The sequence below is a fragment of the Somniosus microcephalus genome, chromosome 6, assembly GCF_052327205.1.
Source record: "Somniosus microcephalus isolate GS21.2 chromosome 6, FLI_Smic_1.0, whole genome shotgun sequence".
NCBI classification, from domain to species: Eukaryota; Metazoa; Chordata; class Chondrichthyes; order Squaliformes; family Somniosidae; genus Somniosus; species Somniosus microcephalus.
The window spans coordinates 194,661,464-194,678,502 of NC_140992.1; the positions used below are offsets into that span (position 1 = coordinate 194,661,464).

General features: G+C 48.1%; 1 protein-coding gene across 1 annotated transcript in view; it reads right to left on the reverse strand.

The window, feature by feature from the left end:
* Positions 1-9,327: 9,327 nt before the first annotated feature.
* The window catches only part of prmt7 (protein arginine methyltransferase 7), an 85,501-nt gene continuing 77,789 nt past the window's right edge, over positions 9,328-17,039 (reverse strand). The window contains exons 16-17 of the mRNA XM_085991146.1: positions 16,928-17,024; positions 9,328-10,381 (exon numbers count right to left, since the gene is read on the reverse strand). Coding sequence (XP_085847272.1) covers positions 10,229-10,381; positions 16,928-17,024 — 250 coding nt within the window. The 3' untranslated portion in view covers positions 9,328-10,228. The remainder of the gene's footprint in view (positions 10,382-16,927; positions 17,025-17,039) is intronic.

Here is a 17,039-nt window from a genome sequence, read left to right on the forward strand (position 1 = left end):
AGCACTTCGACCCCCCCCCGAGGGGTGTGTCAGTGAGCACTCCGACCCCCCCCTGAGGGGTGTGTCAGTGAGCACTTCGACCCCCCCCCCCCGAGGGGTGTGTCAGTGAGCACTCCGATCCCCCCCTGAGGGGTGTGTCAGTGAGCACTCCGACCCCCCCCTGAGGGGTGTGTCAGTGAACACTCCTCCCCCGAGGGGTGTGTCAGTGAGCACTCCCCCCCCCCCGAGGGGTGTGTCAGTGAACACTCCCCCCCCCCCGAGGGGTGTGTCAGTGAGCACTCCCCCCCCCCCTGAGGGGTGTGTCAGTGAGCACTCCCCCCCCTGAGGGGTGTGTCAGTGACTCAAGTATGATACATGCACGATGACGTGTATACGCTAAAATTGCTTTTTCTCCTTATTCCTCCCCCGGTAGTACTTTGCTATTCTGTGACTGGCCTTGAAGAGACAGAAATTGTCCAGGGCAAAACTCCCTGCAATTCTCTCTCCGTTCCCTGTGGTCAATACCAGGTCTCTGCAGAATTATATTCATCAGCAGCCCGCCCGCAAACCCGGCGGCCTCATCTGAGGAAGTCAGTGTGCGCGGGGGGTGGGGTTTGCTCTGTGACCAGGCACCACTGAGCATTACTGAACCACTATGATTGCAAATGTGACTTACGCAGCGGGGGTATTAGGAAACACAATTCAACAAAACAAAGCTTGTCGGCTTGCTCGTGCTGTTCGCAGTTGTATCGCAGGATGAGATCCTGTTCCCAATCCTTCCAACGAGTGGGCAGCAGCGGACCGTGGGTTAGGGTGGCGAATCAGCCGCCCGTTATTATTCTCGTTTCCAAATTTCCCGATTCTCGTTTCCAAATAAAATTAAATGGAAGTGAAAATCAGGCAGTCTGTGTCGGGCAGAGTGTGTATCGGGCGGCCAATCCACGGCGCCAGTAGCCCTTGAATCCACCCATCCTGAGGGCGTTTTCCTGCCACAGCACTTCACTGCCAGCTGATGGTGCTGTCGCGCCGCCTGACGGGTCCTCTGCAGTGGTCTGTACTTTGCCCTGAACCATTACTGCCTTCAGATCCCATTCAACCGTCCCCATAAGCAGAGTTTCTTGTGCTTGTCTGGATGATGACAGACTATTGTGGGACCAATTTCGCCTGCTGCATGGTATCAGTTTGCTAGGGAGGTACCAAACCTCTGTTTGGTATTTACAGTTCGGGCCCTTCTTGCCATCAACCTGTGCAGGGCTGGGAACAGCTCCTTTAACTGAAACATACTTTGCTGTTGAGAACTGCATGCAGTGCTGGAAGTGGTTTCCAGTCACTATCCACAAGTAGCTCTGTGTGACACAGAGCCCTGCTGGACAGACACGACTCTGTTAAATGTCACTCTCCGCCACCTCGGCAGCTTGCCCAGCACGCTGAGTTCCCAGGAACAGCTTGAGGTGAGCTTCTAGCATGTTGGCCTCTTGAAGGAAAACTCGCTCCCTGGGACTTGGTGCCAGCTGCTTCACCGGCTGTTAAATGTTCTTCATTTCTGTAGGGTTCAGGGCTCCATAGTGATAGAACTCCTCCCTTCTTCTACCTTTCCTTCCTTTGACAATCTGCAGACTTTAAAAACACAAGCCTGCTGCCACTTATTCTGGCTTCACCTCTTTCTTCATTGACTAATTTTTTTAGCCTTGGTGATATCCCACACTGGGACTACTGTGTGGAAAGTGTTCAAAAAAGGAAGACTTACATTTATACCAAGGACATCCCAATGCGCTTTACAGCCAATTAAAGTACTTTTTGAAGTGTTGTCACTGTTGTAATGTAGGAAATGCGGCAATTAGTTTGCGCATAGCAAGCTCCCACAAACAGCAAGTTGATAATGTCCAGATAATCTAGTGATGTTGGTTGAGGTATAAATGTTGGCCAGGACACCAGAACTCCCCTGCTCTTCATGGGATCTTTTACGTCCACCTGAGAGAACTTCAACCTGAGGTCGTGACATCCCCAAGCTTGTTTGTTTGTGCCTATCCTCCCTTCAGTTCTCACACTGGCTTCCAGCCCAGGGTCTGATACAGCTGAATACCAGAACTGAAACTCTGGCCTATTCCTGGTACCTACTTCTGCATCCTCGATCGTTTGGCAGCCATATCGGAAAGATGTGCTACTCCAAGCGGCAGAAGTCCAGTACCTCGTGGCACAGGGTGACTCATGAATCCATTGGGGAATGCTGGGCCAAATTTTAATGGGTTGATTATTACTCGTCATATTTGCACTCCCCACCCCCACGTAACCTATCTGGAGCTCAAATGATCCTGAACTGAGCAGATGTCACTGGCACCCGCCCTAAAGCTCAGATCTCACTCCCCTCCACCAGCCCCCTCGCTCCCAGTTTCACGCCAGCCCTGCTCATTATACCAATCTTATTTGTTCCCCCCAGCCTCCCTCTCCATGGAAGGAGATACAAAATTAAGGGAATATAAAATATTTAACATCTGTTATGTTACAGCTAATTCTTATGAGCATTCCGGGACTGTCTGAGGTATCCCAGGAGTAGCCTTATGTTGGTGTGAACTCCCATGTCATCTTGTGTTCCAACATTCTGCAGGAATGACTATCTCCATCTTCGTCACAGTGAGGTGAAGACAGGATATCCCATGTCCCCCACACAACGAGGGGAAGGCAGGAGATCCTGTGTCCCTCACACAGTGAGGGGAAGGCAGGAGATCCCGTGTCCCTCACACAGTGAGGGGAAGGCAGGAGATCCCATGAGATCCACGTGAGATCCTGTGTCCCTCGCGGTGAGGTGCAGGCAGGAGATTGCAGGGGACGAAATTGAGATCCTTTTCCGCTCTGTTGATAATTTTTTTAGTGAGAGGCTTGCCTTGTGTTTCACTTATTTGAGATATAAAACCTGATGTCAGGCCACTTCCCACAACAGCCGCACTGACTTGGTGAGAATTTGGAATTGACCAGAGTGGAGCAAGTCCTTGCAGTAAAGGAATCCTTTACAGGAGCTTGTACCACATGCATACATAAAATAAATCTGACTTCAATATGTGGCATCTTGAACACTTTACCCCTGCCATCAACAGCAGGGCAACGTCTACATGTGTAGGCAACCCCTTGGATGGAGCAGGTTCATTAGCAGGAGTACCTGACCCATGCATAACCTCACACCTCTACACACATATATGGACTAACACACACCTGACGATTCTAGAGCACAAATGCGGTCAGTCTAGTGTAATTGGCCCTTAGTCTCAGCATCAGATTACACGAATATTTCCTTTTGGTATAATGTTGTTTTCTGACACTTTAGATCGTTGTATTAACCTGGGGTGCATTGAGTGTGTAAGAGATTTATAAAACTGTGTACTGCAATCTGGTATCCACCGTAGGAGGAAGCGCTAAAATCAGGACGAGGTAGGACATGAAGCAGCGTCTGTCAGCATTACACAGTCACAGATTTTTTTTAAAGACTTTGATTTATATGGCGCCTTTCACAACCTCAGGACATCCCAAAGCGCTTTACAGCCACTGAAGTACTTTTTTTGAAGTGTAATCATTGTTGTAGTGTAGGAAACACAGCAGCCAATTTGTGCACAGCAAGCTCCCACAAACAGCAATGTGATAATGACCAGATAGTCTGTTTTAGTGATGTTGATTGAGGGATAAATATTGGCCAGAACACCAGGGATAACTCCCCTGCTCTTCTTCGAAATAGTGCCCTGGGATCTTTTACGTCCACCTGAGAGACAGGGCCTCGGTTTAACATCTCATGAGAAAGACAGCACCTCTGACAATGTGGCACTCTCTCACCACTACACTTGAGTGTTAGCCTAGATTTTTGTGCTCAAGTCTCTAGCCTTGATCCCACAACCTTCTGACTCAGAGGCGAGAGTGCTACCAACTGAGCCATGGCTGACATTTACAGAAGTACAACTTCTGCCACTTGTAGCCCTGCATGCAGTTTGAAGATGATTATTGCTAACCACAGCCACTCCCTCAGTACAATGACCTCAAGAGTTCAAACTATGGGTGGGTGCCCTACATGTGCGTAGATGACACGTGAAGCCTGCTGGGCTCACTTCATGGAGTGGAGTTGGAAGCCCTGTTTTCCTGAGGCAGGACTTGCAGTTTAAGGGGTCTTCGAAAGGTATATTAAGCAAAAAAAATGAAGATATCGTATTTTCCAGCGTTCTTCTGCGGGCTGGCTAAAAAAGTGATAGGAACAGGAGGAGGCCATTCAGCCCATCGAGCCTGTTTCTCCATTCAGTGAGATTATGGCTGATCTGTATCCCAACTCCATCTGCTGTTGTGGAATTTACAGAGGACCAGATGCCGGGGAGTGCGGAATTTACAGAAAGCAGCAAATGATGCGTCATCCGATGTGTGATGTGCTCACTGCTCAGACTGCGGGAGTGGAGGGGCGGGTTTCTAGGCTTCGAGCAGGGTGATTACAATAAACAGTTCTACAAATGTGGGGTGTACTGAGAAACATTAAAAGAAAAGAAAACTGAAAATTTGAGACAAAAACAGAAAATATTGGAAACACAATTGGTGAGGCAGTCTCCGTCGAGAGAGAAACACGGGGTAATTGTCGGATAGGGTCCCTCTTCAGAACTGAAGGTTGAGAGATGAACAAGCGTTGCAATAGAAACAGAGAACACGGAGGGGGGGAGTAAAGTGACGACCCTTTACATTCACTCTGTCCAAATATCAACACCGACGACCTGTCTCTTGCACAAACAAATGCAATTTATATGAAGAAAATGGAAGAGTAAACGCCCTTGTCTCCCGAGATTGGATTGAACCCCAGGTTAACAGTGACATAGGCACTGCGCGCTCTCGCCATACAGCCCAGCTCCTGTGAGTCTGACTCGGTTTGCTCTGTTTTCTACTCTGTCCGGACTGAACTTTTTGTACCTTTCCTTGTCTCCACCGCTTTCACTAGAATCTGAGAAATTGTTTTGATAATTTTTTTTCTAATCCGCCATGGATCTTTTCCAAGTGTATCCGACCTGTTTTATCAGTAAAGAGAAGCACAATTGTTAGCCACGACTCTGGGCGTCGGGAGTCCTTTATTTCCCAGCACCATTCTTCACTATCGGCGAGGGAACCAAACTGGCGGTACGGGGGTGGGGGGAGAAGTACAGGGAAAGAGTGGCTGGAGCACAGCGCTGGCAGGCTCCTGTGGGGCAGGCACTTGGGGCTCCTGTGTGGGGAGTTCTTGTTCTGAGCCGTGTCACTGCGGGTGAGACCGGGCGTTGCCCATACGGGAGGTGGGCGAAGGGAAGAGAAGTTCCCCACTGATGCTCCCCTCTAATCCATCTACCAATTACTTTAGATCTATCGGAGGGCCCGGGGAGCAGATTGCCCGTCACATTTTCATAGCCAGTATAGGAAGAGATCAGAGGGCCAAACTATGGGAAGGGGCGTTTGGAGGAAGAGGCACAGCTTGATCAAAGGTTTCTGCTCTTCGTTAGCAATGAACTCAGTAGGTAACACGAGGTTTGTATTCCAGGGAGAGGGAATGACGGCAGAGTTCTGAAGGGATTACCCGATTGAGAGGTTGCAGTGTTCAGAAGGGAGTGGTTTGCTGTGTGTGTGGGGGGGGGGGGGGGGTTGGAGAGCTTACAGTGGGGGGGGGGAGGGTTTATTGTGGAAGGAGGCAGTTCGCTGAGCTGCTTGCACTAAAGTTAGCATGACTTGTTCCACAATGAGGTCTTTCACTGCAATACCAAGAGTTTGATTATTTTCCATTTGCTGGGGGGAGGACGGCAATGTTGGGCGAGTATTCCTCCCTCAGACACACACGTCATTTAGAAACAACACACTCGCTCGTCACCTCCATTCAGAACAGCAGCCTTGGACCTCTGGAATATACAAAGCACCTTTCCTCACCAGCTGGATCTGAAATACTTCTCATCAGTTACCTAAATGAGGTAAAAGCTGAATCATGAGTGTTTGGGAAAACAAGTATACTCCATTGGGGCTTTCCTGCCAGACTCAGGGTTACATACCCCTTTGCAACGCACCCCAACTTCCCACTCTACAGCCAGCCAAAATTGACACGTGTTTGTATACAAATAAATATTTATCACTTGAATTATTACTCCATATCAGTAACTGTAGAACCACATATGTCACCTGTCTGCTGTTGGACAGTTTTTAACTCCGAGAAAGACCATTCTAGCACTTACTACCTGTGTTAAATTTCAGCAAATGCTTACATTAAGTATGAGGATACTGGTACTCGTACTCCATTTGTGAAAGACTTCCCACCGGCCGTCTAATCTATGCTCCGTGCGGGCTGTGGGAGGTGCCCACGGGTGGAGCAAACATAGCGCACGGGGCTTTCAGCTTCCTGAACTGGTGCCACTCCCGCGGGGAGAAAGAGCGACCCTCACACCGACACAGTCAACACAATCCATCCGTGGGCCAAGATCCTTGGCTGGTGACTGCAGCACAGAGGGTCCAGGTCACCAGGAACCATCTCAATCAGATGGCGAAAGAGCTTGTGGCCAACGAACGCACTCTCCAAAACACAAAGGGTCCCACATTTACCCCACACTAATCAGGCCGCACAGATCCACGGCTCCATTTCTCTATTATGAGTAAAGTAGAATCTGTTCTCTCACCCCTTATAATCGGAGGTCAGTGAGAAGATCAATGGTGTCTGTGCCAAGTGCCAGACCATGAGAGATACCATCAGTGGGGGAGGCTCACCGAGGGCAGTACAGCTGAAACTCGCACTCTACACGCTGACAAGAGTGCACAGTGGTTTGTCAGACCGACTGAGCAGGGCAGTTTACGTCTCTTCCTTCCTGAAGGATGTTGCCGCCCTCTGGTGCTTCACCCCAAAGCCCAGTCACTTTCTTCAACCACCAGGGCATCACAGCCGAGCCCAACACTGCCCTCGCCGGACACCCGCACATGTACCTCCCAGCACTGGTTACTGCATCAGGAGTGGGAACCGGGCTGAATTGTCTCTTCGCTAACCCAGACCTGCTGAGGCCAATGGTAGTGACCATGTAGCTAAGATCAGTAGACTAACCTTGTTAGCACGTACAGCTCAGTACCAGACCGGGCAATGCACTTAAAGCGGAAACTTTGGAGGAGCAATCAGAATAATTCCTAATACACGAGGGACACTCCAGCATTATCATGGAGGACAGTGCAGGAGAATGAAGCCGTGCTATACACATCAACCACTAGACGGAGCCTGTTCATTTTGGAAGCAGTTTTGAAATGGTGCTGTGATTTATTTAATCAGCACGCGGTTTACAGACAGCGCGAGCCGAGTCAGTGATCGGTGCATTCTCGACACTCTAACAGCGGGTCCACAGCTCATTCAGCTCCATGGCACCTGCACATCATCGGGCAAGGCACAACTAGACAGAGCACACGCCACACAACTCCTGATATTTATTAAATAACCTCCAGTGAGACTGGCTAAACAAATACAGGATAAATCACACAAAGCCAGAGTGACTCACTGGATACAAAAGCAAAATACTGCGGATGCTGGAAATCCGAAATAAAAACAGAAAATGCTGGAAATACTCAGCAGGTCAGGCAGCATCTGTGGAGAGAGAAACAAAGTTAACGTTTCAGGTCGATGTCCCTTCGTCAGAACTGGTTGACCTGCTGAGTATTTCCAGCATTTTCTGTTTTTATTATTGACTCACTGGGTTTACGCTGACCATGGTTACTAGCACAGACCGTCTGGGATTGCACTCGGCAGTGAATATACTGTGAAGAGCCAGCCTGTTCTTGATGATGTGCAGGGCCACGAGGCAAATCACGCTGTTATGGGGCAGTCGGAGGGCCAGCACAGCCTCCTTTAACTAGGGCCGCACGGTACAACACATGGTGAATAAAGCGATCAGCCCTCACCCCAGCAATCTGGGATTCAATCATCAGTCGCGTATGCTGGTAGACAAATATCTTTAAATCTCCAGTAGGGGGAGCAAAAAGAGGGTACGGAAGTCTGTATTTATTTATCTATCTATATATATAAAGCGGTACTTCTGTCATTCTGTCTGTCTATCTGTCTGTCATTTCCTGTGCGTGTTACGGGTATGCACTCGAAAGTTACAGGGCGTACCTACGCGCGCGTTACCTCCAAAGAAAGCTTACGCTTCAGAGACGGTTTTAAGCGTATTTACTTTTCGGTCGGACGAAAATTGTTCGCGCCTTATGCAAAAAACCTTCAAAATTAAACTCATTATCTGCTAGCATTGATTGACTGACATCAAGGTTCCACCAATCCTGTTCCGTCACGATTGACCAATCCTACAGTACGGTCCCCTGATGGTTGGCCAATCGGTGTGTGTGTGGGCGGGACTATTCGTTTTCATCTCGGGGAGCTGCCAGCCATTGTTTGACTACCAGTTTCCAGCTCAAATGACTTCACCTTCCAGCTAAAACGACTTTCAAAGTTAGTTTCTCTTTTAAAAATAACATAAGATTTACCAAAAACGTTTTATAAGTACTTTCACTTTTATTTTTCTACCTTTTAAAAGGTAGACATACAGGGACACAGACAGGGCCCTAAGCCTCCCACTCGATTTAAAATGTTGCCCAGCCCCAGATTCACAAAAGGGACACAGACAGGGCCCCAAAGCCATAAGTAGTTTCACTTTCATTTTTCAACCTTTTAAAAGGTAGACATACAGGGACACACACAGGGCTCTAAAGCCTGCCACTCGATTTAAAATGTTGCCCAGCACCAGATTCACAAAGGGACACAGGCAGGGCCCCAAAGCCTGGCACTCGATTTAAACCGCCTGCCCCAAAACAGCCCCGGCAACGCCGGGCTCCCCAGCTAGTATAAAATATAATGGCTTATCGTATCTTACAGGAGCACTTCGCATACAGGCTTTTAGAATTACAGTTACTGTTGCCACAAAGCTAAACGTGGCAGCCATTCGCACAGGGGCAAGATCTCACCAACAGCTGTTTGGAGGGGGGGCGGGCGGTCTGTATCGGTTTAACAAACCCCCCAGCAATGCAGCACTCCCTCAGTACTGCGCCGATTGTCAGCCTACATGATTTGCTCCAATACATGGAGTGGGGTTTGAACCCTCAACCTGGACTCAGAGCCACTGAGCTAGGCTGACAGATAGCAGTGCAGTACTGAGAGACAGGTGAAATGAAACAGAATTACTCAGACTTCATAGATTCAACAAGTAAAATTCTGTAGATTGATCTACAGCTCTGTGCAAACACACAACACGGGGCAGGGGGAATGGACCTCGGCTCTAAACTCTCTCAGCTATAGGGGTCAATCTGAATCGGCAAAACATGGAGATTTCTAAAATTATATAAATCCGGGGAAGGGGGCAGGGCTTGAACAATGCTTTAATGAGTCTCCTTTTAAAATAAAACAAATCTTGTATAATTTGAAACATCAATGACATTTGAATCAAGTCCCACTGCCGACTTTACGCAATGAAGATTGACAGTCCAGTACTGAAGAAGTGCTCCATTGAGATGAGATGTTAAACAGAGGCCCCATCTCAAAGAAAAAGCTTGCGTTTATACAGTACCTTTCAGGGTCAATAGGTTAGTTTTGAAATGTTGTTATTTAGGCAAACGCAGCAGCCAACTCACACACAGCAAGATCCCACAAACAGCGATTAGATGAATGCCACGTTAATCTGTTCTGGTGGTGTTGGTTGAGGAATGAATGTCATCCAGGATACTGGTAGAACTCCCCATCTCCTTTCAATACCGTCACGGGATCTTTTACATCCACTTGAGCAAGCAGATGGTGCCTCAGTTTAATGCCTCATCCCAAAGACGGCACTTTCAATTATGCACCTGGCGTGTCATCCTAGATTTTCTGCTCCACTTCTAGACTGGAGCTTGAACCCACAACTTTGTCTCAGATGAGGATGCTACTATTGAGCCAAACAGGCTTATACTGGACTCTCCCCTCTTGCCCCAGTCACTGTCTACACTGCATGGCCCTGGAGTTCAGCCGTATTGATTGAACAAACCACTTCAGCTTATTCTTCCTTCAATTTCAAAAGAATCAGGAAGAAACAGTTCTTCATTTCAAAGCTTGGCGAGGGTCCGAAAGATTCCCAAGAGTAATATCTGAGTCTAGTTTCAGACCTATTACAGTTTTACTGGGAGCCCTGTGGCATTTAGTGCAGCCCGCCTCTCCAATTACTGACAACACTCAAAGATACTCGGCACCATCACTCATTCTTCAGCACGCTATGGCTGGTCACAGGGACTACTTGAAATCCATGGCTAACTCGCCAGTCTCTGGGTGAAAGGTCACGCTGTAGACGACTGAGGTCAGCCCGTCTGTCGAGGTTTCGGGATTGGTCACCGAGCTGAGGAAGTAAACACCTTGCTTGCAGTGCGGGTTCCAGTTGCAGTCACCCTGTCGAAGGCAGAACAAAGGAATTCAGGAACAAGAAGACAGGACATGGCAGATGCCTGTTATCCGAGACAGAAACATCCGTCAGGTGACCGGACAGTGCTAATCCCAACTAGGGGTCTGCCAGTATTGATCACAACTAGGGGTCCGTCAGTATTGATCACAATCTAGGGTCCGTCAGTATTGATCACAACCTAGGGTCCGCCAGTACTGATCACAACTAGGGGTCCGCAAGTATTGATCCCAACTCAGGGTCCGTCAGTATTGATCCAAACTCGGGGTCCATCAGTACTGATCACAACTAACTCCCAGAATGACTGGGAGTTTAAGAACATAAGAACATAAGAAATAGGAGCAGGAGTAGGCCAATCGGCCCCTCGAGCCTGCTCCGCCATTCAATAAGATCATGGCTGATCTGATCCTAACCGCCAATCCACTATCACAGAACCATCTCCTGAATCTAACAGAATTAGACACACGAAATAGGAGCAGGATCAGGCTACACGGCCCCTGGGCCCGCTCCGCTACCCACAGGGCCATGACCAATCCGAACCTAGACTCATGTCCAAATTCCTGCCCGCTCCCCGTAACCCTTAATTCCCTTTACTTCTAGGAAACTGTCTATTTCTGTTTTAAATTTATGTAATGATGTAGCTTCTACAGCTTTTTGGGGCAGCATATTCCATGGACCTACCACCCTCTGAGTGAAGTAGTTCCTCCTCATCTCAGTTTTGAAAGAGCAGCCCCTTATTCTAAGACTATGCCCCCTAGTTCTAGTTTCACCCATCATCGGGAACATCTTCCCCGCATCCACCCGATCCAACCCCTTCACAATCTTATATGTTTCAATAAGATCGCCTCTCGTTCTTCTGAACTCCAATGAGTACAGTCCCAATCTACTCAACCTCTCCTCATATGTCCATCCCCTCATCCCCGGGATTAACCGAGTGAACCTTCTTTGTACTGACTCGAGAGCAAGTATGTCCGTTCTTAAGTATGGACACCAAAACTGTGTGCAGTATTCCAGGTGCGGTCTCACCAATACCTTGTACAACTGAAGCAATACCTCCCTATTTTTATATTCTATCCCCCTAGCAATGAAAGCCAACATTCCATTGGCCTTCTTAATCACTTGCTGCACCTGCATACTAACCTTTTGAGTTTCGTGCACCAGGACCCCCAGATCCCTTTGTATTTCAGTACTTTCCAGTTTCTTGCCATTAAGATAACTTGCTCTACGATTTTTCCTGCCAAAGTGCATAACCTCACACTTTCCATTATTGTATTCCATCTGTCAAATCTCTGCCCACTTACTTAGCCTGTCTATGTCCCCTTGCAGGTTTTTTATGTCCTCCTCACTCACTACTTTCCCTCCCATCTTAGTATCATCTGCAAACTTTGATATGTTACACTCGGTCCCCTCCTCCAAATCGTTAATATAGATTGTAAAGAGTTGGGGACCCAGCACTGACCCCTGCGGAACACCACTAGTTACTGATTGCCAGTCTGAGAATGAACCATTTATCCCAACTCTCTGCCTTCTGTTCGATAGCCAATCCTCTATCCATGCCAGAATATTACCCCCAATCCCATGATTTTTTATCTTAAGCAATAATCTTTTGTGTGGCACCTTGTCAAATGCCTTTTGGAAGTCTAAATACACTACGTCCACTGGTTCCCCTTTATCCACCCTATACATTACTTCCTCAAAGAACTCCAGCAAATTTGTCAAACATGACTTCCCCTTCATAAAACCATGCTGACTTTGTCCTATTAAATTATGATTATCCAAATGTCCTGTTACTGTCTCCTTAATAATGGACTCCAAAATTTTACCTACCACAGATGTTAGGCTAACCGGTCTATAGTTTCCAGCCTTCTGTCTACTGCCCTTTTTAAATAAGGGTGTTACATTAGCAGTTTTCCAGTCTGCCGGGACCTTTGCTGAGTCCAGGGAGTTTTGGAAAATTATTACCAATGCATCCACAATCCCTACCGCCACTTCCCTCAAGACCCTAGGATGTAAGCCATCAGGTCCAGGTGATTTATCCACCTTGAGTCCCATTATTTTACCGAGTACCACTTCCTTAGTGATTTTGATCGTGTTTAGCTCCTCCCCCCCTTTAGCCCCCTGTTTGTCCAGTGTTGGGATATTCTTAGTGTCTTCTACTGTAAAGACTGATGTAAAATATTCATTCAGTGTTTTTGCCATCTCCATATTTCCCACCAATAATTTCCCAGTCTCATCCTCTAAGGGACCAACATTTACTTTAGCCACCCTTTTTCTTTTTATATAACTATAAAAACTCTTACTATCTGTTTTTATATTTTTTGCTAATTTCCTTTCATAATCTATCTTCCCTTTCTTAATCAATCTTTTTGTTAATTTTTGCTGTCTTTTAAAGTTTTCCCAATCCTCTATCCTCCCACTAGATTTGGCTACCTTATATGCCCTTGTTTTAAGTCGAATACTATCCTTAATTTCTTTACTTAGCCACGGATGGCTGTCTTTTCTTTTACACCCTTTTCTTCTCAGTGGAATATATATTTTTTGGAAGTTGTAAAATAACTCCTTAAATGTACACCACTGATCATGTATTGTCTTACCCTTTAATCTATTTTCCCAATCCACTCTACTCAATTCCGCTCTCATACCTTCATAGTCTCCTTTATTCAAGCTTAGCACGCTTGTTTGAGATCCAACCTTCTCACCCTCTAATTGAATATGGAATTCAACCATGTTATGGTCACTCATTCCAAGGGGATCCTTTACTAGGACATTTTTAATTAATCCCATCTCGTTACACAGGACCAGATCTAAGGTTGCTTGCCCGCTGGTCGGTTCAGTTACATACTGCTCAAGAAACCCATCCCTAATACACTCAATGAACTCATCCTCAAGGCAGCCCTGCCCAATTTGATTTGTCCAATTAATATGATAGTTAAAATCCCCCATAATTATAGATGTTCCCTTATTACAAGCCTCAACTATTTCCTGATTGATACTCCGTCCAACAGAGTTGCCACTGTTCGGAGGCCTATAGACTACGCCCACTAGTGTTTTTTTCCCCTTATTATTCCTTACCTCCACCCAAACTGTTTCATTATCCTGATCTTTTGACCCAATATCATTTCTCTGTATTACAGTGATTCCTTCCTTTATTAACATAGCCACCCCACCTCCCCTTCCTTTCTGCCTGTCCTTCCTGATCGTTAAATAACCTGGTATGTTTAATTCCCAGGCATTGTCACCCTGCAGCCATGTTTCTGTAATGGCCACAAGATCATACCCATATGTAGTTATTTGTGCCATTAACTCGTCTATTTTGTTACGAATGCTACGTGCATTCAGATAGAGAACTTTCAAAGTTGTTTTGTGACACTTAGTTCCTGCTTTTGCCCTTTTTATTACTTTACCTTTTACTCCATACCTTCTGCCCCTTCCTGACACGCTCTGGTTTTTAATTTCCCCACTGCTACCTAAGTCTATGACCTTCTCTGTTGTCATTTTTATTATTTGCTCTCTAGGAATCTCCCCCCCCACAAGTTAGTTTAAAGCCCTCTCTACAGCCCCAGTTATATGATCCGCCAGGACTCTAGTCCCAGCACTGGCCAAGTGAAGCCCGTCCCAACGGAACAGCTCCCTCCTGCCCCAGTACTGGTGCCAGTGTCCCAGGAAGCAAAACCCATTTCTCCCACACCAGTCTTTGAGCCACGCATTTAACTCTCTAATTTTATTTGTCCTAGCCAAATTCGCTCGTGGCTCAGGTAATAATCCAGAGATTATTACCTTTGTGGTTCTGCTTTTTAATTTGGCCCCTAGCTGCTCAAACTCCCTCAGCAGAACCTCCTTCCTTGTCCTATCTATGTCGTTGGTACCAACATGGACCACGACAACTGGATCCTCCCCCTCCAAGTTTCTCTCCAGTCCAGAGGAGATGTCCTTAACCCTGGCACCGGGCAGGCAACACAGCCTTCGGGACTCTCGCTCTCGGCTGCAAAGAACTCTATCTATCCCCCTAACGATACTATCCCCTACCACTGCAACATTTCTTTTAACTCCCCCCACTTGAATGGCCCCCTGCTCCAAGGTGCTGTGGCCAGGTTGCTCATCCTCCCTGCAGTCCCTGCTCCTGTCCCCACAGGGAGTAAGAGCCTCGAACCTGTTGGACAAGTGCAAGGGCTGCGGCTCCTCCAACACTACCTCCTGGATCCCCGTACCTGCCTCACTTCTAGTCACACCATCCTGACCCTGGCCACGGACTACATCTGAATTAATTAATCTAATTGGTGTGACTACCTCGTGATACACAGAGTCCAGGTAACTCTCCCCCTCCCTGATGTGTCTCAGTGTTTGAAGCTCGGACTCCAGCTCTTCAACACGGAGCCGGAGTTCCTCGAGCAGCCAACACTTACTGCAAATGTGATCACTGTGAGCATCAATGGTGTTCACCAGCTCCCACATATTGCAGCAGCAACACATCGCCTGATCTCCCATTCTATGTAATTAATTAAATTTATTAATATTCTTAAATATCCTCTGCCCCGATTCTAGATGGTGAATATCACACCTTAGAAACTATAAACCAAAGAGATTTAAGCTTAAAAGTGAGAAATACTTACCAACCAATCACTTACCCGCTTTCTGGTGACGTCACACTTGGATTACTTTTTACCTCTCTCCTTCCAGACTGGAGACTGGTCTCGGGAGCCTTTCATAGCCCCGCTCTGCCGCTCGAGATTCCCGCCGACGCTGTGAGGCCTTACCTGATCTCTGGGGCTTTTATAGCCCCGCTCTGCCGCTCGAGATTCCCGCCGACGCTGTGAGGCCTTACCTGGTCTCTGGGGCTTTTATAGACCCGCTCTGCCACTCGAGATTCCCGCCGACGCTGTGAGGCCTTACCTGGTCTCTGGGGCTTTTATAGCCCCGCTCTGCCGCTCGAGATTCCCGCCGACGCTGTGAGGCCTTACCTGGTCTCTGGGACTTTTATAGCCCCGCTCTGCCGCTCAGGATTCCCGCCGACGCTGTGAGGCCTTACCTGCAATCGGGGGACCCTCTCCTGAGCTGTGCCTCCAGCAGCCCGGGAGATCAGCTATTTAAATTTCCCACCGCAGTAGCCCGCACCCACCCCTCCCGTTCTGTGACACCAATGGCTGCTGTAAAAGCCTAAGGCTCAGGGACATCACATGGCAACTGCCACAGAGAGCTGCGACCGTGTGGATCGCAGTCGGCAGGGACTGGAGAGTCGGCAATCAGGAGGCTTGGGAATCGTGATTGTTGGCATTCGGGTAGTCTCTGAACTCATGACGGCTCTGAAAACGGGTGGGAGGTCTGAAATCTAAGTGTGCTTTACTCAGAAGTGCAGCGGGAGCTCCATTCCCTGCACCATTATCAATATCCCACTGCCTGCTCCATTCCCAGCACCAATATCCCACTGCCTGCTCCATTCCCAGCATCAATATCCCGCTGCCTGCTCCATTCCCAGCACCAATATCCCACTGCCTGCTCCATTCCCAGCACCAATATCCCACTGCCTGCTCCATTCCCAGCGCCAATATCCCACTGCCTGCTCCATTCCCAGCATCAATATTCCACTGCCTGCTCCATTCCCAGCACCAATATCCCACTGCCTGCTCCATTCCCAGCACCAATATCCCACTGCCTGCTCCATTCCCAGTGCCAATATCCCACTGCCTGCTCCATTCCCAGCATCAATATTCCACTGCCTGCTCCATTCCCAGCATCAATATCCCACTGCCTGCTCCATTCCCAGCATCAATATCCCACTGCCTGCTCCATTCCCAGCACCAATATCCCACTGCCTGCTCCATTCCCAGCATCAATATCCCACTGCCTGCTCCATTCCCAGCACCAATATCCCACTGCCTGCTCCATTCCCAGCACCAATATCCCACTGCCTGCTCCATTCCCAGCACCAATATCCCACTGCCTGCTCCATTCCCAGCATCAATATCCCACTGCCTGCTCCATTCCCAGCACCAATATCCCACTGCCTGCTCCATTCCCAGTGCCAATATCCCACTGCCTGCTCCATTCCCAGCATCAATATTCCACTGCCTGCTCCATTCCCAGCATCAATATCCCACTGCCTGCTCCATTCCCAGCATCAATATCCCACTGCCTGCTCCATTCCCAGCACCAATATCCCACTGCCTGCTCCATTCCCAGCATCAATATCCCACTGCCTGCTCCATTCCCAGCATCAATATCCCACTGCCTGCTCCATTCCCAGCACCAATATCCCACTGCCTGCTCCATTCCCAGCACCAATATCCCACTGCCTGCTCCATTCCCAGCATCAATATCCCACTGCCTGCTCCATTCCCAGCACCAATATCCCACTGCCTGCTCCATTCCCAGCACCATTATCAATATCCCACTACCGGTTCTTCACCATTACCAATGGCCCATTTCCTGTTTCATTCTGTCACAATACCGATATACCACAGCACAGATTTACTTCCTGGCCCAGTGCCCAGGTTCTGTTGGGCTTCATCTTACTGTGAAATTGAATAAAGGATTATTACCGTATGAGAGTGGGGCCTGGTTAACCCCGTGCTGATGGTGATGTCATCAGTTAGGCAATAGTCCATCCAAAGCACTACTCCATGGCAAGTGCCAGATCTAGAAAATAAACAA